Source organism: Sturnira hondurensis, unplaced genomic scaffold, assembly GCF_014824575.4.
Source record: "Sturnira hondurensis isolate 20B ecotype Veracruz unplaced genomic scaffold, ASM1482457v3 Scaffold0014384, whole genome shotgun sequence".
NCBI classification, from domain to species: Eukaryota; Metazoa; Chordata; class Mammalia; order Chiroptera; family Phyllostomidae; genus Sturnira; species Sturnira hondurensis.
Window position 1 is genome coordinate 35,287,310 of NW_028087015.1, and position 25,078 is coordinate 35,312,387.

The 25,078-nt window shown below is 46.7% G+C and overlaps 1 protein-coding gene across 3 annotated transcripts in view; it reads left to right on the forward strand.

Annotated features, from left to right (window-relative positions):
- The first annotated feature begins 833 nt into the window (after positions 1 to 833).
- PDZD2 (PDZ domain containing 2) overlaps positions 834 to 25,078 on the forward strand; it is a 207,869-nt gene continuing 183,624 nt past the window's right edge. For all 3 annotated transcript variants that reach the window (XM_037063120.1, XM_037063121.1, XM_037063123.1), the window contains exon 1: positions 834 to 1,658. In XM_037063120.1, the coding sequence (XP_036919015.1) occupies positions 1,183 to 1,658 (476 nt within the window). In that variant the 5' untranslated portion in view covers positions 834 to 1,182. The remainder of the gene's footprint in view (positions 1,659 to 25,078) is intronic.

A 25,078-nucleotide genomic window follows, 5' to 3' on the forward strand; every position in this document is an offset into this window, starting at 1 on the left:
CAATTAACCTTTTGCTGGGCGGGGGGGGGGGGGTGGCCAGCGCCGTGCAGAAATCAGTGGGGGTGAGACTGTGCCAGCCTCCTGCTGCAGCTGGCCCTGCAGCCGGCGAGCGAACAGCCAACCTTCTCGCCCAGAAGCGTGGAGAAATGCTTCTCTGGAGGAGAAGGCTCTTGGATGGGCCTAGGAGTAGCCTGGCTTTCATAGTTTCCCAGAGGAGAAAAAGAGAGGAGCCCAAGACCTGTAGGTTGCCAAGGGATGGGGTTCCCCATGGGTCTACCTGACAAAGACAAGTCCACAGGTGAGCTTGTGATGGGCGGCGTCCTGGACCTCAGTCCAAGTCTCCGTCCGGCTGACTGGCTCCTTCTCCTCTTAGCAGCACTGTGGGAGCGCAGTCCCAGAATGGAGAGCCTTCCCATGTGTGCAGTCGGACTCATCCAGGCCAAGGGAGATAGATCTCAACTTCCTAGGAACGCAAGGCCTTGAATAAGTCCTCACCTCTCTATGATCATCTAGTCTTGCCACGTGGTCTTCTGGCTCGTGGGAGCTTGATGGGGGTTGACCTGGCAAAAGTCATCTCGTTTCCCTGGTGATCAGTGTTCCAGAGGTTCCTGTGTGAGGGAAGGGTATGGGTGTGTGTGTCCATCTGTCTGTCTGTGTCTGTGTGTGTCTGTTTACTGGGTGGAGGGAGCCAAACTGGGGAATGGGTGGAAGCGTTAGGCCTCTGGCTCAGGAAGCAAATGTTGCCTTTCTGTAATACCAGAGACCATGTGTTCCGCGTCAGAAGCTCACTGTCATGACCAGTGGGGGTTTTTGTCTTTTCCTCTTCCAGGTGTGAATGAATTCGTCAGCTCGTGCTATGGCCGATGAAGGAACACGCCATTTCTGGGCAGTTTGTGTGGGCACTGCTGTGATGTGAGCCAAGCAATGACTGGTCGGACACTTGCCCCCTCCCCTCACTGAGCACTCCAGGCACAACGATCATCCCTCTGTGGGTCTGTGTCCTGTCCTCCTCCTGCCAAACTGAACAGCCCCATCTCCAGCCAGCATCCTTCCTCTGCAAGCCCGGACATGAGCTCAGGCCAAGCTGATGACAGCCAGGGCTCCCGAGGGACGTGGGGCCCCGTGGGGCCCAGCCCCCAGGCTCAGGTCCTCTCATGATGCTGGAGCTCAGAAGTGAGCACCATGCCCATCACCCAGGACAATGCCGGGCTGCACCTGCCCCTGCTCTGCCGGTGGCTGGAGAACAGCATGCGGGAGGGCGGGGACGGGCCAGAGCAGCGGCTGTGCCAGGCGGCCATCCAGAAGCTGCAGGAGTATATCCAGCTGAACTTCGCCGTGGAGGAGAGTGCAGGGCCCCCTGACCACAGCCCCCCGGGGATGGAGATCTGCACTGTGTACCTCTCCAAGGAGTTGGGGGACACAGATACTGTGGGCCTCAGTTTTGGGAACATCCCTGTTTTTGGGGACTATGGAGAAAAGCGCAGGGGGGGCAAGAAGAGGAAAACCCACCAGGGCCCTGTGCTGGATGTGGGCTGCATCTGGGTGACGGAGCTGAGGAAGAACAGCCCGGCCGGGAAGAGCGGGAAGGTCCGGCTGCGTGACGAGGTCCTCTCCCTGAACGGGCAGCTGATGGTCGGGGTGGACGTCAGTGGGGCCAGGTGAGTGGGGAGTGTCCTGCGACGCTAACCTTTGGCACACGCCCAGGTGGGTTTTGCCCTAAGAAGTGGTGAGGAGCACTTAGGACTCTGTGCAGAGCCCGGTGTGCCTCTCTGCTCCACAGCCAACTGCCTCCTCGACCCACCCTGGTAGGCAAAGATTTCACCCACACTATTACTTGCAATTATACTGTGAGGCAATCTTTTGGGGAGTTCATTCTGTTCCTTCTCTTGAGGTTGATTTTGAATTCAAAACGACCTCAGATGCTGCTATGGGTTGAACTGTGTTGCCCCAAAATTTATATGCAGAAGGCCTAACCCCTGGTGCCTCCGATACGGCCTTATTTGGAATGAAGGCCGTCGCACATGTTATTACTTAAGTAAGACAAGGCCACATGGGAGCAGGACAGGCCCCTATGACTCTTGTTCTAAAAATGGCAGAGACGCACACACAGGGGAAGGCCGTGTTACTTTGCCACAAGCCCAGGAGCTACTGGCAGCTGGAATCAGGGCCTGGAGTGTATCGTTCCTGGTCACCACAGAGGGAGCGTGGCTGTTCCAATCGGTGGATGTTGGGTGCCTAGCATCCAGAATTCTGTTGCCTGTGGCTGCTCATTTTTTTCCTGGGGCTCCCCCCGACAAGAACCACTCTGGAAACGTGAGAGTTCTGTGGCTGTGTCTGGGAGAGGACATGGAGAGTCACGTGTGGGTCCACCGGGGGGAAGGAGCAGGTGCAGAGTGTGGACAGTGAAGTCATGGTTTGCTTACTTTAAAAATTCGTTTAGAGTCACTTTGAGAAGTCCCTCCCTGGGGAGACAACAGGGTTCACAGCCGTGGGTATGGCATCTGTCTGCACTGCAGGACCAGTTCCAGAGCTAAATTCATGACTGTCGCTCTGCTACAGACCCCACTCCTGGCTGATGGCTGGCCGAGAGCCCCCAGGTCCACAGCTTGCTCTTAGGCTCCCCCATTGGCTCTGAGAGCCCCTCATTCTCCCGAGTGGTAACAGCATTGTCCTGGAGTGAACATCTAGAGAACTTTTCGGGATGGGAGGGATCTTAGTTATGTCTGATGTCACATGCTCCGTCTTGCAGGTTTAGCTGAGGTTTTGTTTGTGAGCTCTATCATACCTACTTTGGAAAGATGAGACTTTCTGGAATGTTCTATTTACTTCTGTTTGGTGCAGAGAGAACTGGGAAAGCTTTTTTTGATTAGTTCCTCCAAATACTTTATAACCGCAGTCTCTCCCTCCCTCAGCTCAATTTCTATAAGTAAACCAGATCTGTTCCCTGGGGACAGATTGTTCCAAATCGGCGACACAATGTGGAATTAATTAAAACACAACCCACACACCAAAAACAAGTAGCCTTTGCTGAGAAGGAAAAGGGCCATGTTTCACTTCAAATGTGCTTTCCAGGATGTGACCCCTGACTGGACTTTCTTATACGTTAATAAACTTGAGCAGAACACGGTGCAAAAAGCATGCCTCCGAGAGGGGGTCTGGTTCCCAGACCCACTTATGGGACATGTGACGGGCGCGGCCCACAGCCACAGGACGTCAGCGCTGTTTCCTCAATGGGGTCCGTTTGCGGGTGAGCGAAGATGATTTATATAATGTACTGAATGTGCATCTGGCCCGTGCTCCATATCCAACCAAAAGTAGCTATTAACACCCAGCTGGTTGGCTTCAGGTGACCCGAACCCAGGGCTCGGCATGCGACTGAGGACATGCCTTTGTGTATAAGGGTCAGAGAAGAACCTCCAACTCTGGCAATTCGCTCGGAAGAAAAGAGACTCATCTCCAACCCAGAAACCAGTGCAATATTTCAATATTGTGCAACCAGTGTGGCCTGGGTACTAGCCAACTGGGAAGGACACCAGCGAGTGCAAGAACAGGGTGCAGGGCTGGCCGGGGGGCCGGGGGGCTCAGAGCGATTGGCCAGCTGCATTACCCCTCGGGCCGACTAGCTGAAGACACGCCCAGGCCAGGAGTGGCCTTTAGCACAGTACCCACTGCCTTTAAATTGTGTGTAAAATTAAATTTAGGGTTGTTACAAGCTCAGACTCTGGTTACCCATGGCAACCTTGAGTTCTGTCTAGATTGTGGCAGATTTTAAACAGAGTGTCAAGAGGCTGCTAGACGGAGTTACTTGGAGAAATGATGGCAGGTAGTGATGTAGGAGATGGAAGAAGAAAAGAATCGCCAATTATAGCTTTAGACCACAGTCTCTGGGGCCACTTGGCAGAGGGTCCTGTCTACTTGTCTGTGCCCGAGGGCATGACACACTCTTCAGGACTGTGTCTGTGGTGCAAAGTGGGCATCGTGATGACCTGGAGACACTCGGGCAAGGTTAGATTAGGTTCCGCCTGCCATCTAAGAAGCCTGAGAAGCATGTCACAACACTCTAGAAAGATTCCCACTACAGAAGGTTGAAAGGAAAACACATTTCAGCATTTAGGATCCAATTATCCAGGAAACCCGTGGTGTGGAACAGCCCATTCCCTGAGGAGGCCATGTAAATGGAGTGTCTTGGACCTCCCATCTGTGCCCACTCCATCCACGGCATGACTTGGTTTCCGGGCGGTACCCCCGAGCTCATCCCAGACGCCTGTCTCCTGGTGGTTCCTGAGGAGGAAGCTGAGGCCCCAGCAGGTGGTTTCGCAGGGTCAAGTTACCTTATTAAGAGAAGAGTGAGGACTAGAACTCAGGGTCTCCGACTCAAAGTTTAAAACATTTTCTTCAATGCTGCAAAAAGTAACCAATGAAATTAGGATAGCTTTTGTTCTTGTTTTTTTTTTTTTAACAATTTACTGTGGACAGCAAAAGCAAATAGAAAATGAGAATTATCTACATATTCTCTACATGTTTTTCCATCCCTATCTCTGAGTGCATGGTAGTGACCTCAAGGACCTTTCTCCTCAATAAGAGTGTATCAGTGACAGCCGCTGGCCTGGGTGGTAGGAGCCTGTTCTCAGCTCAGCTCCCTGGAGGCTTCTGGGCCAGCCGTGGGTGATCTCCCGCCGACGCCTGCCATCTTGTGGTTGAAGCCAGTCAAGCACAGTGCGAGAAAGTGCTGGGAGTTTCCGTCAAGTTCATGGTTTATTAGGCTGTGTGGGTTTCTCAGCTGCGCTTTCAGGATCATGGTTCTGCCTTCATAGCTGTCCTAGAATTGGCAACACCTCAGCCCCCAAGCAGAAAGTGACTCAGGCGCCATCCTCACCTCTGCGTACTGGTGTCCTCCTGCCACCCCCAGGAAGTGCCCGATCCCTGTTCCCCCCAGTGGCGTTCCCTCTTGACACACACAGCCTGCAGGTACCCTACAGGTAGATGAGTCGCTGGTCTGATAAACCCACAGTGCTGAGGTCTTCGTGATGGACGGTGGAGGGAAGCCCCTGCTTCCCCAGTCCGACTAAGCCTCCAGAATCTGAAAGCCTTAGGAAAGTGTGAGTAGCCAGGTAGTACCAAACACCCCGCCGGCCAAGGCGGTGCACTCTTTCAGAAACCTGGCAACTTTAACTCACCCTCCGTGGCAGCCAGGCCATGTCCAGAGTCACTTCTAGAGTGGCTTTGCAGAGTCCGCTCGTGCTGGTGAGGGAAGAGGTTCCTTAACAGGAGCCATTCTCAGGACTTAACTGGGGTTGAGGTTGTAGAACTCCGTCCATACACGCCATTTAGCTTCATCCCAGTGACCTGCCTCTCCTCTGGCCACCATTGAGAGATCCACACCGTTGGTGTGCAAGATGCCCCACGTAAGACTTGCTGTGAAACTTTTCACATTGCTTTTAGGGGCTGTTGTAATTGTAATTGCACACCAGAAAAAGAAAAACATCTTGGTACAGTTACAATGGTAGGAGCCTGACTTTGCACCCTCCACTCCCTGGCCAGTTTCAGAAGTCTTAACATCGCCCTCAGTTTTTTACCTCAGTCCATGTTTAAAAGCACCAGATGCCCTCAAATGACTCTCGAGTTTTTCTTTTCCAAGAGGTCACGGAGCTCCAGGCTTCCACCCTTGCCCCGTCTCTGCCTCCTGTAGCACAGGCAGAGAGCCACATGGCCTGGCCGAGCTGTCCCCGGGCAACCTGCTGGCTGAGCACAGAGGTTAAAGACTTGAGTTTCTGTCTTTAGTATTTGACCAGGGGTTCCTGCCCCCTTCTGCAAGGGAATAAATCTGTTATTTCCAGGGCACGAGTATGGGCATGCGCGCTAAAATTTATAATAAAACATGGGCTTTAAACAGATGAAGATTTCTTCATGGGACTCTTCTTTGAAATATGATCTTTCTCCAAAGATTTTCGAGTCTGTGAGTTTCAGTTGTACTCTGTGTAAAGGGCAGTAGAGACGTGACTCCGGGGGCTTTTGGGATGACAGGGTTCACCAATGTGGAAATACAGGGTCCGGCACAAATAACGCCCCTTTTTTATTACAAAATCTTTCATTACAAAGTCGTTAACACGTAATTCTGCATCACAACACTATCACACTCCAGCACACTGGTTGACATTTTAGGTGAAATGTTCAAGTTAAAACTATAAACTATGACACCCATAGTATTTATTATCCTACCAACCACACTAACGTAGGTGTCAGTTCTGCTGAACCCTGGATACAGGGCTGTATGTGAATATCGGGGTTTTGTCTCCCCCAGCCACAGAAACCTGGGTGCAGGGCCATCGGCGATGGCCTGATAGCTGACCCATCCCACAGTTGCCTTGTCCAGGGCTCGCTCTTTCTTCACCAGAGAGAGGATGACTCTATCATTTACAGTGTGTTTGGACTTGAACGTAGGCGTTGCCTTTCGGGGCTGGAAGGGAGATGGAGGGCTGGGCTATTTTCATAGCTGAAGTGTAGGTTTGCTCAGCCCTTTAGGCTGGACATGAAGGTCATCCCACTTAAACGGGGCTAGCATTTAATAAGAAACTTTTGGACTTGGGAACCACAGATCTGTTTTCACGAATGTCCCAGAAGCAGGCCTGAGCCATTACAGGGGGAAGGGAGGTGGCGTCCTTTTTAAAAATTCAAGCCCCAGGAAGTGCAAGTCTCTGTCAAGCTGTATGGCAAGGCTTGGGGTCTTCCCCTGACTCAAGGGTTTTAGCAAGTCCCACTGTCCGCCCCCACGAAGTCCCCTCTGGACGGGCAGAGCGGCGGAGAGGACTCAGATGGCAGTAGACAGAAATGGTTCGCACTGTAGAAAGCCTGCCGTCCAAGCAGGAAGCCCAAGAAGACCCGTGCGGTCAAGGGGAGAAGGAAGAAATTGAGCCTAGCTAAGGTTTTAGCTGCGGATCGGCACTGGTATCCTTACTCCCGAACGAAAGAACCTCCGCGGTGTCCCAGGTGGCACCGGGCGTATCCAGCAGGGGGCAGGCGTCCACCAGGGCCCCTCCCTGCTTAACTCAGTTTTCTCTTATTTCATGTAGCCTCACTGAGTGAAGTAGGTTTACGGCTGAAATTCTTTCATTTTAACTAAATTAACCTTTACCAAACAGAGAAACTAAAATTCTTGAGGAGGAAAAAAGGCAATCAACATATTATTGTATTAATTATATTAATCATATACTGTTTATATATTATTATATTAATATATCAAATATTTGCTATGTGTTAATTGTTAATATTGATTATATTATAGTATATATTATTTTTATAATTATATATAGTATCTAACTAATATTAATATACTACTGTGTCAATTCTTTTTATCCCTCAAGAACTTTATTTTTTATTTGGTAAATGTTAATTATATGTGACATAATTAACTTACTGCACATTAATTACATTAATAATATAATCAGGGCAGATGTAAGTAAACCATAAGAAAAATGGCTGTGTTGACCCTTTTCTTACCATTGGTATGTGCTGAGCCATATTATGAGGTAAGATGACAATTTATTCAGGTTGACAAGAAGACAAAAAAAATAAAATTTGAAGTTATGGAAAGACAGTGTGAAATATACACTGCTAGTCTCCACCATTACAGAAAAGCCTCACGTATGACCCTAGAATGTGCCTTGCGATCACACTGGTGGGTGTCATAAGGCCGCCATAATTAGCAAGATACTGACAATCTGACCTCTCACAACATGAGCACAAGTAATTTTAAATGTTTGGATAATGTTTAAAATTAATGCAATACTAAATTTAGCTCAGAATTGCACTACACTGAATATTTCAGAACCTATTTGGAAATTTTTTTTTTACTTAATTGCTCAAAGCAACATAAAAAGTCCTGTACCATTAGGAAATCACTCGTTCTTCCTGATGGGCTAAGAATAGCTAGCATGATGCATGGAAAACAGTATAGCTAACAAAACAAAATGCTCGATTCTGTCAGCAAATCCTGTTGGAAGATGCGCAGAAGCCCTGCTGAAGTTTTAAAGAAGCAGCCCCCAGTGTGGGGGGTTGGCTATGAAACTGGGGGAAAGTGCTGCTGTTTCTCAGGGGTCCCAAGTGAGGGCACAGCGGGCCCTGGAGTAACGCTGGTTCCTTCAAAGTCCTCTCCTTGTACCATTGATGAGATGCCTCAGCTCAACTGTCATTCTGTCAGTTAATCCATGGTAAGAATTGGTTTCATCGTACATCATTTCCCTTACATTCCCAGAACCTACAGATGACGTTAATGGAAGATTTACTGATTCTTTATTATTTGTAGGAGAGATTTATTTGAAGAAGTATTACTACATAAAGTCTTAATTTCCAGTCATGTAGTGGTAGATTTGATATAAGGCATAATTTTAAAAAGCCTTTAAACTCTTTCACAATTTGATCACTAAATCACTAGTCGATAAGCAAACCGTACAGAACAACTTCGTGTCGGCCAACACCACTGCTTAATTCTGTTTCAGTAATGAAAAAGGGCACCTACTTATTTATGAATCAGTAAAAGAAAGAGATGCCAGAAAAGGTGTATTTTCAAAAGTCAGTGACTGTGTGAGTTAAAATAATGGCTTATGGGGAAATATATATAAGGTAACAGCTGCTTTGACTAGAATAGAAAAAAGAATTCAGAGCAAGTTTACAAATATAGGCCAGAACATGAAATTGATTCCCCACCATGGTCCTGGGAAAGGTAATGCAGCTAAGACACTAGAGACAGAGGGGCCCAAAATGCTAAAGAATGTCGTCAGTATGGTCCATCTTATAAAAATGAGACTTTTAACACTGGTAGAATGTTTACTCCATAATAAGATGGGAAATGACTGTGAAAATGTTTCACTCTTTGGAGTTCTGCTGTCCATCTTCAGGCACAGCACCTCACGGAGGGATCGAACTTAAAGACGACTGTTTTTCTCCTTCCATAAAAAAAAAACACAAGCCTTCCCTTCGCCCACCTTGTGTCTGAAAACAAGTGGGTTTCAGTTGCCCGCTTCCTGGGGGTCACAAACCAAAGCACAGCACACATGACCTGTCCCTCCAAGGTAGAGACGACACAGTAACGACAAGCCGGAGAGTAACTGCTCTCTGAGAGACACTCCTGCTACGGAAAGAGCATTTCCAAAACGCACTTTCAGAAAGTGGAAATGGTCTCAGACGTACGTGATTTTTTAAACAAAAAAGGCTGTTTGCAACAAAAAGTTTCACAGGCATATTTGAAACCTTGAGAACAAAACTTTCTATTTATTTAAATCTTCCAAAAACTTTAGAGAAGTTACATGTTAACAATTATTTTTAAAAGGTAGTACCTTTCAAAGACTTTTCAAGAAAAATGCAACCAAGCTGCAAATTAACACAAAGCAGTGTGTGGGGCTGGAAAGTAAACAGAGGGGCGGGCAAAAGTAGGTTTACAGTTGCATTGTGACATTCTTTTGAGGCAGTAAAGCTATTGCAATGATCATAATCTGCCTGTCCTTTTTTTCACACAATCAGCTATAAACCTCATTTTGCCCGCCCCTGTGTGCTGGTTGATTAAATGTCGCCACTGGCCTGCTTCTTGCATTTGGATCTCCCGACCCTTGGGAGTTGTCTGTAGCTCCCGCAGCCCTGGGAACCAACACGCATTTATTTTGAACTCTAAACCATTCTTACGTAGTAGCATATCCCAAAGTGTTAGGCCAAGTTTTTTAAAACCTTGAAGTATATTTAACTACATAGCTTTTCCTAAAAATAACACTGGCTTTACATTCTTGTTTTTAGTAAATCAGTCCAGGTCAAGTGTATCTGTTTTAAATACTTAAATGCTTTTTAAATATGTTTTATAATGCATATACTACATTAGTACAATGGTACATGCAAATGTGTATATAATGGAGGTGCATGTTCATCTTTTTCTTTTTCTTTTTAAGAAGAATGAGAAATTAACCTTTTTAGAGTAGTCGCCAATAGGTATAGAGGTCAGCCTTGTCTCCCCAGTAAAACGTCTCATTTCACGTTTTGGGGATCTAGACATTTCTCATCAGCCCCGTGCCCACGACTGGCTCTCCAGAGGGCTGGTGTCCTCCGGCTCCGCAGGCTGGCTCTTCCTCCCAAGTTCCTCCGGTTCCTCCCCCCTTGTTTTCTAGGTGACTGGGGTTCCCACCGGGGGTGGGGGTGTCCCGGCCAGGCGTCCCACCAGGCAGACCCCCTGGCTCCCTCCTCTCAGCCCTGTTGCTCACCGCCTGCTCCCTGGCCCACTTTTGTGCGCTCCCCGCACGCGGCTCATTATTCTCCTGCTTATTTATTCCAGAGCAACATATTTACAAAGCTATTAGTTCATTCCTCAGGCACCCAGTCCTGTCCGCACACTAATCTTTATTTATTTCATTGGCAACATTAAAATAATATTGCAAATAGCCTTTGAAAGGAAAGAATGACTTGCAGTTCCACTACACTAATTCTCAACTTAATTTTTCTCCATTAAGATATTACCTATGACCATACAAACCACAATACTAATGCAATAGACTTAATTTAATCTCATTTATGTTCATCTGTTATATATATATATATTTGTTATATATATATATATATATGTTCATCTGTTATATATATATATATTTTTAGACTACCTTTCTTAACAGTTCTTTTCATTAGAAAGTAATGCATACACAGGGCAAAGCATTCAAATAAGACCCAAAGGACAGTGAGTTACGAGTCTACTCAATTCAGACCCATTGCCTAGTCCCTGCCACCAGCTGCACTCCGGGGCCCCATTCTGCTGCCACTTTGGGGTGTCTTTGCAAGAATCCTCTAAATATATACAAATTCTCCGTGTTATTTCTCTTTTACGCAGGTAGGGACACACTATTCACACTATTCTGCGTCTTAAGTTTTTTAAACTTAAAAACCTATCTTAGAGACTATTTCACATCAGGAGAACATGTCATGTCTCTCATTCTTTTTAACAGCCATATAATATTCCATGGACTGGTTCTCCTGTGATTTATTTAATTGGTCACCAGTTGATGGGCATTTTGTGGTCATCTTTTTTGCTAGAAATTCTAGCATGAATTTTACATTTATGTGAAGAATACATTCCTACAAATGGAATCCTCAAAAATAAATCAGGTTTTTCATTTTTTACTCATATTGCAAATTGTTTCACCCGAGAAGTTACCCTGATTTCTATCCCCTATAATGGTCCATAAAGGTGCTGTTTTCTCACAGTTTCACCAATGCCATAGGAATGCTTTTAAAACATTGAATAACAATACATGCAGAATCTGTGTTCTCCTTTTGCACTTAACAATTTCGAATGTGGTCCACCTTACTGAACAGTCGCGATAGGCACAGCCATCACCAATGACGCAGGTAAGATGCTCATTCTGCGGCTCCCAGTTTTTCAGTACTGTGCATGAAGTACCACATTTATAGTGCTCGTGACCATGACTCCATTTTTCCTCCTGAATCGTGCTCTTAGGACAGATTTCCCAGAGTGGAAGTACTGTGTCAAAGGACGTCTCGCTGAGTTGCTTTTCACAGATGGTTTTACCGAAGTACACTCTCACCAAACGTGTACAGGTGCCCGTGTACGGAGACCCTTTCAGGGCTGGGTGTTACAGGGTGGGGCAAGAGTAGGTTCACAGTTGTCCCTATGGAACAGAATACAGTAAGTAATAAATACTAATACAAGAATAAACTCTGCTCCACGCATTCACAACTAAAATCCTTTGTTTGCCCCACCCGGTATAATCTAAAAGTGAATTTCATGAACAGAAATACGGCTCACCTTCATGGTTTCCTTTGTATTTGTTTTATCAGGGCGCCTGACCACGTTCCCCTAGGTTTCTCCTCTCTTTCCTCTTACCTGCTGTCTGAATCATCCGTTCTTGTCTTCTACCCACGGTCCGGTGGGGTCCTGATCTTTCTTCAGTGCTGGCGTGTGCACTTGCATGTTACAGATCTCGATCCTTTTGCCCTACGTGGTTAACAGCTTGTCAAATACTGCAGTTATTACTGTGTAGAAGTTTCAGCTATTCCTGTGGGTGACTTTGTGGGTTTTTTTCTTTTGTAATTTCTCACTGCTTCCAGTCTCAGGTCATTACCATCTTCTCAGGCCTGAAACTCTCCCAGCAATTGTCTTGATTGTATTTTAAATTGATCTACGTAATTAAACATTTTAATTTGGCTGGGGTCTACCTTCCTGTAGTATAGTGGGAAATTTATATCTAATTTTTAATAAGTTGCTATGTAATTATCCAAAGACCATTATTAATAACTAAGTCTCCCTAATTAATTTGTGAAGCTTGATTTAGTGTGACACATCGCCACACACTCCTATGCATACGTGTCTGTTTCCGAGTGTCCCATTTCATTCTATGTCTATTTTTATTCTCATCAACTGGATTTTGATCCTGTGATAATGTCTAGCAATGCTAGCTCCCTCCTCCATGCCAGTGCTAAAATCTTTTCTAATACTCCTTGAAATCCTTACCTCTTAGTTGTTCCAAATTATCTTGAGCAGTGGGAAGGAGCTTCTAAGGCCATCTGAGGGGACGACTGTCTTTTCTGGCGTGTGCCGTCCAGCCAGGCCCAGTTCAAGTCCCCTACCAGAAATCTCCCCTTCTCCCCTTCCTGAGAACGGCTCTGACCTGCACACACCTTCTGTTTCCAGGTGTGTGGCGGGCAGGACTCGCACCATGTGCGTGTTCTCATTGGCCCCTGGACTGGGAACGTGGGGCATTTCTCCCGTGATGAGGTTTTATGTCACAGCCGGACACAGTGGTGGGCCTGGCCTGATCACAGGAGCCCTTTAAAGGCAGAGCTGTTTCCTGAGACTTGGAACAGAGGGGTCATCAGGGTCCCCAGCCCCAGCTGACCTGGAGGAAGGCAAATACCCACAGTTGTGAGCTGGCGATGGAATGTTGCAAGCTCTAGGCATTGAGATCGGTCAGTCTCCAGTTGACATCTAGCAGAAAAGTGGGCAGCTCGGTTCTAAAGCCGCAAAAACCGAATTCTGCCAACAACCAGTGAGCTTGAAAGAGGCCCCCCACCCCAGCCAACACCGTGATGTCCTCTTAAGAAACGCTGAGCAGAGAGTCCATCACGTGGCGCTGCTCATCTGACCCACAGAACTGTGGGCTCGTACAGGCTCAGTGCCTCCACACGGCTGGTCATGTGTTACCCAGTAGGAGAGAGCTAACACGGGTCCACACACAAGTCGTCACTGTAGTCAGTCTTGTGCCGTTTGCAAACCCTTTCGCCTCTGTAAATCTCGCCTCCCACCATCAGACTGTAAACTCCCCGAGAGTGAGACCGAGTCTGTTCCTTCCGCTGCCTCGGCCACAGGGTCTGCCTCTCCCGAGGGGCCGTGCTGGGTCAGGGAGGACTTGGTGGTTAGAGGCCGGGTTTAGAACCACGGCCTTGGCTTCCGTCTCCACTGGACCTCTCTGACCTTGGTTCCTTCATCTTTACAACGGGAATGAAATGCGTCAGATACACAACCGTTGTTCTCAGCAGTTACTTCTGAAGGTGGAACATAGCAATCATGCCATGATGATTAAAGGAGATGATGTCTTTTTAGAGTATATTTTATTGATTACGCATTCACAGTTGTCCCATTTTTCCACCCGTTTATCCCCCTCCACCCTGCGCCACACTTCCCACCAGCATTCTCCCACCTTAGTTCACTTCCATGCGTTGTGAATGTAAGTTCTTTGGCTTCTCCATTTCCCATACTGTTCTTAACCCCCCCCTTCTATTTTGTACCTACCATTTATGCTTCTTGTTCCCTGTACCTTTTTCCCTCCCCTCCCCCCTTCTCCTCCCCACGGATAACCCTCCATGTGATCTCCATTTCTGTGATTCTGTTCCTGTTCTGTTGTTTGCTTAGTTTGTTTTTGGTTTTTGTTCAGTTGTTGATAGTTGTGAGTTTGTTGCCATTTGACTGTTCATAGTTTTGATCATCTTCTAGATGAGATAATGTTTATAAAACTCTTAGTAGAGTTCCTGGTCCATAGTAAACTATAAATGCTAGTTCATTGCTATTAAAAAAAAAACCAGACTCTTTGAAGAGTTTGCTTCCCACAGTTCTGTATGTTGTATATGTGCTGAAATTGTTTGTACTATGTGACCCGACCCTATCTCCCTCCCTACACACACACACACACACACACCCCTCTACCTCCACCCACTGGCCATCCACCAGGGTGGATAAACTGAATCCAACTATTGGACTTGATTGGTAATCAGTTTTGTCTCCTGGGAATTTGGAATCAGGCCAGTGAGAGACCAAGCTGCTTTGTGGCTTGAGGTGAGGGGAAAGGTCGAGAATCATGTCCAGAGAGCCAGAGCCACATGCCTCAAGTGACAGAAAGACAGACATCAAGAGGAAGGCGGTCCCTTTAGAGGAACCCGGAGTGGACAGGCAGGGAGGGGCAGGGGTGAGAGACAACGTCCCCAGAGACAGGGGGACTGGAGGGCAGCTTTCTGGGGCTCAGAGGCTGCGGTTTCCGGCACCAGTTCCCACGGCGCCTGGCTGGACTTGTCTCCATGAGATTTCCATGTCCTCGAAAAGTATCCCTTGCAAACATGTAAGTTCTGGCCAAAGGCTGCTGATGGGTGACAAATCAGTCGGGTTCTGTTGAGTCCTAGGACACCAAATTTGAGTGCGGACTCGCATAATGTAAAAGAAAATAAAATTGTGTCTCTTGGGTCTTTTTCCCCTTTCAACGGTCGGTGCAGTTGAATTCCCAGTGACCTCTGGAGGGCACTCTTGGGTTAAGTTTATTCCACGCTAGTGCAGGCTGTAGGGAGAGAGCTGGGAAGAAATAGTTGGAATAAACAATGTGCAAGCCACTATGTTGGTGGTGCTCGCATAAGTTATGTCTTCATCACAGATTTTCCAACAAAGGCAGATTATTCTCTAGCGTTGCAACCTGTTTCTTCTACAGGTGTTGAGCAAAACAAAAGCTCTCTTTTCTTTTAATTGGGATGGGAACCCAATTAAAGTTCAAGTTCAGTCAGCCCTTCTTTATGGACTCGGACACAATTAACTTTTTTATGGGCATGTACTCCTTTGTAATTGGAAAAACAAAGGATTAAATGTGGCAAGGTTGTAGAACAGGGAACGTGCTTGGTTGACGTGGGTATAAATGACTTGTTTTCCTCTCCTTTCCTAGTGGTGAGTTATTTCCTGTCTCGTACCTGTTGCCACCGTACCTACCCCCTGGATAATTTTGTCGGTTTCAAGCCAGGCTGATGGCTGTGGGGGGGTGGGGGGGCGGGAGGGGGAGTTACTGCTCTTCTCCAGCTGGCTTGGGGCCAGCAAGTCCGGAGGGTAGGGTGAGGTTTCACACCTTCTCAGGGCCTTCTGAGAGGTCTGAGAACAACTACAGGCCCATCTACATTTATTTTTTTCTTTACAAGATATCTGGAAAACCCTACTTATTAGATGCTATCAGCGACAATAAAACTATTTCTCCAATATCCATATGAGTCGTGTGTATTACATATACTCTCATTTAATTCTTACAACAACCTTATGATGTAAAAGGCAAGTAGTATTATCTCCTTTTAGAGATGGGGAAATATAGGCTGAGAAAGGTCAGGTAAACACACCTGCGAAGGAACAGAGCCTGGGACTGAGCCTAGGTTTACCTGTCTCTGTGAGCTGTGTTGCTGGGTTTTCGTTTTGGGGTTGTTTTTTTTTTTGCTAGGATGCTCTGTCCATTCGTACCTGCACCATGAATAGAATGCCTGTCCCAACCAAGAGCACCTACACCCTAACTGGACAGTGTATCTGTTCCTCAATAAGAGGTATACAGTGATAACCTAGTGGCAGCGTCCTGGCCAGGGCACCTCAAGCTCCTTCTCCATGACACTGCTGTCCCCACCCCTCTCCACTGTGGAAGGGAAGGATCAAAGATCCAGAAATCGGGTTCTAGAAGGTTTTCTTCACCTTTCTACATTTTTATTTGTGTAAGGATAGCTGTTGACCGTCTATAACACAGTTATCATCTGATAACTGTGTTTCAGCCCTGGTTCTACGAGGAGGAAAGCATTGGTGTACAGGACACGCAGCATCCCTGAGTTGACGGGGCTGCCTCCGAGCCGTGGGAAACCACCTCACCCTTGGGGCAAGGTGGTATGATTAATAATAGCATGAAACAATTTTAAAATAAATTTTCTCATTTTTTAAAAGATTTTTTTTTATTTTTAGAGAGAGGGAAAGGGAGGGAGAAAGAGAAGGAGAGAAACAGACGTGATAGAGAAACATTGATCGGTTGCCCCTTGTACAAGCCCTGACTAGGGACCAGACTGCAACCCAGGCATGTGCCCTGACTGGGAATCAAATGGGGGACCTTTCGCTTTAGGGGACGATGGCCACCCACTGAGCCACTCCAGTCGGGGCAAACTTTCCTGTTTTATAATAGCCGTATTGAGATACGATTCACATATTATAAAATCCACCCTTTAAAGTGTATAATTGAGAGTTAAATATCACTAATATCTCCTTTTAGAACATTGTCATCCTTCCAAAAAGAAGCCCCATACCCATCACCAGTTATTCCCTGTTTGTCCCGTCTCCTAGCCCCTGGCAACCACCACGCTGCTCTCTATCTATGGAGATTTGCCTATTCCAGACGTTCCAATGTGTACTTTTTGGTGATTAGCTTCTTTTACTTAGCATAATGCCTTCAGTGTTCAGCTAGGTTGTAGGATGTTTCAGAAATTGCTAAATAGCATTCCATAATATGGATACATCACATTTGTTTACCCACCCATCAGTTGAAGGGCATTTGGATCATCTCCACTTTCTGACTTTTGCAAGTGATGCTGTGAACACTGGTGTACAGGTTTCTGTGCAGACAGATGTTTTCAGTTCTCCTGGGTGCATGCCTAGGAATAGAACTGATGATCATATGGTAACTCTGTGTGAAACTTTCCGAGGAACTGTCAAACGGTTCTAAAAGGGCTGTATTGTTTTACTTTCTCACACCAGTGTATGAGGGTTCTAATTACTCTACATTCTCCCCAGCAGTTATTATCTTTATTTATTGTTACTGCCATCCCAGAGGGTGTGAAGTGCTGTTTCGTCGTGGTTTTGATTTGTATTCCCAATGACTGATGATGCTGAACACCTTTTCACCTGCCTTTGGCCATTTGGGTATCGTTGGAAGAATGTTTAGATTCGCTGCCCATTTTTAAATTGTATCAGTGCCTGTATTTGTTGTCGAGTGGTAAGAGTTCTTTATATACTCTAAATACTAGACCCTTATTGGCTATGTGATTTGCAGATATTTTCTCAGGTACCTCGAGATGTTAAACAGTTGTCATTGATTGTTCTCAACAAAGGACCTAGGGGTTGGGCTGTCCTTGCAGAGTCAGCTCTGAATCCAATCAAATAAAGGCAAGTCCTGAAAATGGAGCTTGCAGAAAGCTGCCAGCCAGGGCAAATACTGAGAGTTCTCTGGAAACGGGGCTTTGGAGAACGTGCCAACTTGTCCTGACCCAGTGGCAGCTGGGCTGCTTATTGCCACGGCTGCCCTGGTGGTGAGGCTGCTGGTTTCCAAAGCTGCGTGGAACTGTGGAGAAAGGCGTGGGAATAGTGTAACTTAAGATGCCACAAAGCTCACTGGGCTTACTGAGATCCAGCCATTTTTCTTGAAAAACTGCTTTTTAGACTACTTCGAGCCTTTAGTTAATTTCCGGAGTTCTGTAAAAGTTGTTCTTGATGTTTTTTCCGGTGTTCTTGATGCTTTTATGAGGAAATAGATTTTTGAAGGCCCTCATTCTATCATTTTAGAGGTGTTTCTTCCAACAAACTTTTAAAAAAGTATAACATACATATAGAAAAATGCACAAATCATGGGTTCAGTTAGTGAGTCTCTATGTTAACCATTAAGCAAATGAAGCAATAGAATTTTACTAATACCAAAGACCCCCCCACACCCTTTTCCAGTTGTGAACACCCTCCCAATCAAAGCAAAATGGTATTAATCATTCCATGATAACTTGCCTAATATCATCATGGTTTTACCATGGTGTTTTTTTCCAACTGTTTGACTACAGTTACTCCAATATCACCCCCAAACCACTCCCTTAATACATTTAATCTGATGCCATCTTTATTTTACTTGTGAAATTTATCATTTTTGATTTTCGACTTTTTAAAAGTAATTAAGCTCCCTGGGGCCCCCACTTGTTTCTTTCCAGCTCCTCCAGCCGCCCCCCAAATTCTCCTGTCACCCCAACCATCCTCCCGTCACTGGACCAGGCCCTGGAGGGTTGGCTGTGACTCTCCTCCACCCCTTTTTCCAGGACTTGCACCCACGCTCATTCATCAACATAAACAGAGAGGGCTGAAATCTCTTCGGATAAAATGAGGTGGCTTTTCACGGGGCTTCTGTGCAACATCCAAACATCCTGATTCGCACAGATAGAGGGATAGTTTCTCAGAGGCCTTTAGGAGAGGCATTGTCTTTTCATGCAAATTTCTTTGCTTTCCCTGACCAGGGCTTCTCCAGCCAATGTAGAGCCACCGTGGCTCAGCTCAGACTCACTGTTTACATCCCGAAGTTGCTCCTCTTGAGGTTCCCCCACTGGGAAAGCAAGGAGGATGCTGACCTTTTGGGGACAGTTTATGAGGTGTGGGGACCCAGCTCCCTCTCAGTGTTTCCCATGGTCATGGGTCATTAGCCAGTAGAAAAGGAGGCGTTCTGACGGAGGATGAAACAAGATGTGTCAGTCACGGTGATAAAGACATTTAAGAGTGATTGCCTGGGAAGTGAAAAGGGGTTAAAGGGGCTGAACTTAATGGTTTGAAGAATAACCAAGGGGTGAGAAAGCCTGTAAACTAAGTGAAAAGGTTGGGCAAAGATAAAGGAGTTGAGATAACTCACAAAAAATGACGAAACACCAGTTCTGTCTTTATAAGGAAATGTTCTTCATAGCAGAAGACAGGAGTGCTTTTAAAAAAGAACAGAGGTCAAATTTCCAGAATCCAAACCAACATATATACATACATCTCCTGTTTTTATTATGAGTGGTGAGTAAAGTAAAAAGTGCAAAAAGTATGGCGGCTCCTTAAAAAAGTAAACTGAAATTAGATTTAAAACTTAGAATTACCACATGACCCAGCAACCACACTCCAAAGTGCATGTCCCAAGAATCGAACGCAGAAGCCCAAACACGCATTTACACACCGACGTCTGTGGCAGCGTTTTAACAGCCGAGGGGTAGAAACAGCCCAAACCTCCACTGATGGACGAATGGGGAAACAAAGTGTGGTGTGTGCGTGCAATGCAATAATAATCGGCCTTAAAAGGGGTGATAGTTTGCCAGGACTTCCCAGCACCACAGACCAGATGGCTTAAAGAAAGAAGCTTATTTTCTCACAATTCCAGAGGCACAAATTTGTTGTCAAGAGGAGGAAACACCTGAAAAGGTTTTCTTCTACCGCTTGATGCCTGCTCTAGGGGTGCCCAGGTCTGGAGAAGAATGTACTGAGTTGGAGCAACTGACCACCCCCCACCCCCATTTCTAGCTAACCAACCATTCCCAGGTTTTAAGATAGGGAATAGGACATGCTTATACTCTCTGTTTTAAAGGAACAGGCCTTAGTCCAAGGAAACAATACAGAGCTTCTGCCTAGAAATGGGTTTGAGCTGTGGCTCAGTGAAGATACCTTTGTGCGCAACTTTCTGGTCCCCAGAACAGTTTGTGGTGCTCATCCCTGGAGACTTTTTTTTTCCATTTTGCTATTTCAAATATAAAAGATGGTGGGTGACCTCAGCTTGTAGAAGAAAAGAAGATTTGTGATTGGGAAATAGATCTTTAAGAGATTTATTTCATTGCATTATTAGTTGTTGTAATCAAGGAGTGATCAAAAGGAAACGAACCAGAACTCTTCAGGAATATTTGCTTTTCAGAAATGTCAGCTGGCTATTTCACAGCTTTGATAGCCCAGGCAGGTGCACCCAACGCTCTCTGAGACAGAGAGAGAACACTCCGTGTGTGGTGGTTCAGAGCAAGGCAGTTCAGAGTCTTTCTGTGCAAGACTCCCTCCTCCCAGCGTACACAATCCAAGGACAAGGCAGGAGAATGGTGGTCACCGATGTGTGGGCGTCACCGATTTGACTGTTACAGTGTGAGACCATTGTGAGTTACCTCTCAAATATCTTCTACACCAGGAATCGAACCCGCAGCCTTATGGGATGACGCTCCAACCAACTGAGCCATACAGCCAGGGCTTCTGCATTGTCCTCTGCACTGAGCTTCTCTCTACTGAGTGTGTTTAGTTTATCTTTGAGCCTCACAGAACCTGCCTTGCTGACGGAGAATGACGGAGTTGTCTAGCGACAGTTACCAAGAGGAACGCCCCTTACCCAGCAGTGATGTCTGAAGCTGCTGTTTAACATTTTTATCAATGACTCAGGGAAAAAAACAGAGCTTCATGGACTTGGGTTGCGTTAGAATCTCTAACTAGAACAGCACTTAACACGTAACGAAAGCTCAGTAAATGTCTGCTGAATCAAAGAACTATTCTTCCTTCAAACAGAGTCTCCGGTTTGCGAGTTTTCTGTGACTGGCCCCGCACCAGGCCCGTTATATCTTGCAGGCACGTCAGCCATTGACAATGGAGGCTTCCACCCCCGTGGGTCCAGATTTGGAGTTTCCATAACTGTCCCCCTAAAAATAAGTAGAGGTATTATATGTTATGCGCTTTTTCATGGGCTGTCTTTTCTTGTGCAAAAAGACAGTCTGTGTTGGTGTTCTCAATTTACCCCTCTGATTTATATGTTTGGAAATAGATTGAAATGGAACCTTACCAAAAAAAAAAATTAGCATGCCGTTGGTATTTGTGTAAGCATTTCAGTCTTTTCTGAATAAACAAGTAGTAAGCTTATTGTGTTCGCAAAAACAAACATGGTTCTTGCAAACTTTCACAACTCAATCTAAATCCTTTCTCTTGAAACCCCTCCTGTGACGGTGATGCTCTCTGATGAATGTGACAGTGTATTCAGAGGCTTTTAGGTCACCTCCAGAGATTATGTTTGAAAAAGGGTCTCATCTCTCCAGGATTCTTAAAATAAGGCATGTGCATTAATTCACGTTTGAAAGAAGAGGAAAAGTACGTGCGACTTAATCCCCATTAAGAATATACGGTAATAGAAATTACATTGTAATCTATATGGCAACAAGAATCTATATTGCAGTTGCAAGCAGTACTCACCCGTGGGACCCCGCCCTCAACACGGAGACTCATTGCGTCTCTGGTGTTCACTCCTGATGCGGGACTATTCACAGACACTCACCTTGCAGATGAGAAGGTCCAAGCCCCCTTAGAGGGTGAGAGCCCTCCCCCCAAGTCCCCCAGAAGGGCCTCCTGACTCTGGGGCTGGGGCCTGCTTCCCAGGGAACAGCAAACTCCTGCCTGACCGCTGAGGATGGACTCTCCTTTTGTAGAGGTTGTAGAGAGAGCAAGACAGAGACCATACATGACCTGCAAACCCTGAAACACTTATGCTCTGGTCCCATACAGAAAAGGTTTGTGGATCCCTGCCCTAAACCGTGTAGGAAATAAACTGTTCACAGCCTCACTCTGGGGCCGGTACCCTGAGGGGAGGCGGTGGTGGGTTTGTTTGGGGTTGGCTAAACTGAGCTTGAGCTGCATTCCCCACGCCTTGGCTGCACCATGCTGGGTGCGTGTGGGTCTTCGGAGGCCCTGTGCACCAACTTGGAATGTGTGAGTGAAACAGCAGCTGTATTTGCGTGTGTGTTTGTGCATGCATCCTCAAAAGGTTGTTGCAGGGTCCTGGGCATCATTGTTGGATAACGCACCTTGTGGGTTGGTGTCCCAGGTCCTCCAGGGTGTCCTGGCACAGCTCCCCTGACACCCAGGCCAGGGCGTGTTGAGTTCCACGTTGAAGGATGCCAGTGAAACTATCACAGCTGGAGGCTGAGGTGAGAGATGGTCCCCGTCCCCTCAGCTCATGTCCCCTTACACATGTCCTCGGGCCTTGGCTCTCCCTCACTTGAGTATTTCCTTCCTGGCCGCCTGCCCTCCTGACATTCGGCCCGCCAGTGAAGTGACAGCCTTTTACATTCACCAGCTCACACTTTAACCAGCTCCCAGTTGTGTGAGGTCAAATCCATGGTCACATATTGGTCCTAGTGGGTCTGCTTCCCTGATCAGCCCTGACCAAAACTGTGGCTCAGAATAAAATGTGGTGGGACTAAGGACGTAGGAAGAAGAGCTAAAGGAGAAAATGAGAGAGTGAGAGAGAGTATGTGGTGTCTGTTAATTCTGGAAACATAGGTAAAATATACAAAATTCTGTCAGGGTCTTCAATCTGTGAAAAATAAAATAATGTTAAAAATAATCCTCTGTGCTTCCAGACATTGTGGTTGCCAGGTGTATTTTAAGCGGGAAACCTGTGGAGTTGGGAAGACTACCCAGAGGCTGGCGTGTGCCTGCGCCTCCAAAGTCTCAGGTCTGGAGTCACAGTCTGGGAGACTCTGACGGTCAGTCCTGCTTTTCTACTTTGATAGAGAAAATAGGCAAAATTCAAACAGGTAAACAGCCATGCAAATGTGCAGGCGAGCTTCCTAAGATGTATCTGCAGGCATCAGTGTTAGAGTACATTAAGTAGCACAAAGGTAAATAAGCCGCCTGTTTTCTTCCCCGTCCATGGATTTCTACTGACTGAGCAGCCCCATGTCAGTGTAAACGGGGCCATGAGACCTCCCTGCCACCTTCAAGTTGCAGCCGGGCGTCTGGCCCAGCCCAGCCAGATAATGTCGGGGCATTCGTAGGTGGTCAGGTCCATGACCACAGCCTGGACTCCCTGCTTAATTGAACTCCAAGCCATTTGCTCTCAATAGAGCCGCTTAACCTCCTCTTCTAAGCAGTCTCTAGTGGTGCGTGGGGGCGGGGCACCCCTCTACCTCCCACAGCCTCCCTGGGGCTTCTCAGCGTGCCTCCCTCCTGCCCTCCAGGCTCTCTGACCTGGGGGGCCCCCCTCCCCAGGAGCTCTCACCAGGAAGAGCCTGGCCCCAGCTCTCGAGGACAGGCAGCTCCCCGCTGCTCCTCCTGCATTGTGACCAACAGCAGAAAAACAGAGAGAGGGTATCATTTTCAAGTTCCTTCGATTTGCTTTCAAGTCCTTTATCTCCCGACCAAGGTCCTCTTTGAAGACGAGCTCCATTTACAGCAGGTACCGCATCTTAGTTTATCATGGCTCTTCTCCTCGAAGAAGACTTCAGGGTTCAGAGCAAACAGTAAGACGAATGTTTGCTTTGGTGATCTTTCATCATTTTGTCTTTAGTGACGGCGGCCGTAGAAGAGAAGGGTGTGTGCTTGTGAGTAGTAAACAGTCGTGCAAAGGGAAAGTGTAGTGAAGCAAAACATTTTAAGAACTCATCGGTGGTGTTGTAGAGTAAATTGCTGAAAAAATCTTGAGGCTGATGTTGACGCTCAAATTATGAGGAGATTTAAGATTAGGACTTAGGTCTTCTGCCCAAAACACAGGGCTAATGGGACCTGAGCTTCTAGGTGGCAGGAAAGGATGTAACTTGTGTTTCCGGGATGCTCATTTCATTCTGAAGGTTTCTTTGATGAAAATAAAAACTTGGAAGTTTAATGACAGTGGACCTTGGAAGTGCCATGACTGTCTACTCCTTCCTACTTCCCGTGCATCCAAGGACTGGTCATTTGCATTATACTTTTGAAGACTCATCTTGGATTATTTTTGTAAAGCCTATACTTGTTATCAAAATGGAAAACAATTTAAAGAGATAAAAGCAGTGCATATGCAAGTAAGGCATTAAGAAGAAAGGGCAGATCACCTGGCAGCCCACCGTGTCACTGCTCATCCTTGGTGTCTTTTCTTCTGAACGCACAGGCACATACACACTCACACTCACAATCCCCTGCAAGAAAGCTGTGGTCGGGCTACCTGTCTGAGACCACAAACCTAATGAGTCCTGAGCTTATGAAATGTGTAGACTCGGACAGTTTCTTAATCCCCTTCAGCCAAGGTTTCCTAACTGCTCAATGGCAGAAAGAAGAACAGTCCTTAACTCATAAGGTGACAGGGTGCAGGTAAAAGCTTATCACTGTGCCTGGCACACCACGAGCCGTCGACCGCTGTGAGCCATTATTAGTCTGTCACTCTCTCTGGTCACTTCAAAAAAAAAAAAACCATATTAACTCGACACGCCTTTTGGTAGCTTTGAAAAACGACCAGTTCTCATCCATTTCATCCCTCTCGTAGTGGAGATTTGCATAGATTTGAGCTCTTCTTCAAAAGTCAGATTCTTGAACCTGCAATTACAGTCACTGTTAATAATAATGTTCATGCATATTGCAGTCTGGTGCCGGTACTCGACACGCGCCAGCTCTTTATAGCTCCTGACACCTCAGCGAGGTAACTGTCACTCTCCCAGTAACAGACAGGAGGGTGCAGGCAGGCAAAGAAGCGCCGAGATCCAAACCCAGGCCTCCCTCTTCCCACTGGGCCACTCCCACTGACACAGCCCAGTCCCAGATCCCAGCACGTACTTCTGGACTTACTGGAATGAGTCGGAAAGCAGCTTCCTGGCCAGGGTCCCATCGGTTCCTAATAGAGCAACAACTATCTGCTAGGCAAGGCAGACACTCTGGACCAGAAGTCAGGAAACCTGAGTCCCTAGAACTTCCTGTGTCCTTCTCATCACATGTTTTCCTCTGTGGAGTGAGGTTAATAATTACATATCTTCTCTTCCTTGCGGGGAATGAAGTGGTAGTTCATTGAAAGTGATGGTAATATAATATGATGGAAGTTTTAAATAGCAACATTACTTGCCTCTCTGACACCATGGCTGTTTCCGGTCGTGTTCTATGTGACTGGGGCCATTCAAAGGGTTTCTCCCCCTTGATGCATTAACAACTCTTTCTTGATCTCACTAATGTCCTTCCTTTTTCCCTAACCAGCCCACCCAGGGAGCGTCCATGCCTTGGCGACCTCATCGGTTACCCTGGTCCCCTCTCTGAGCCTCACCCACTGTTCCTCACTTACAACCCTAGTTG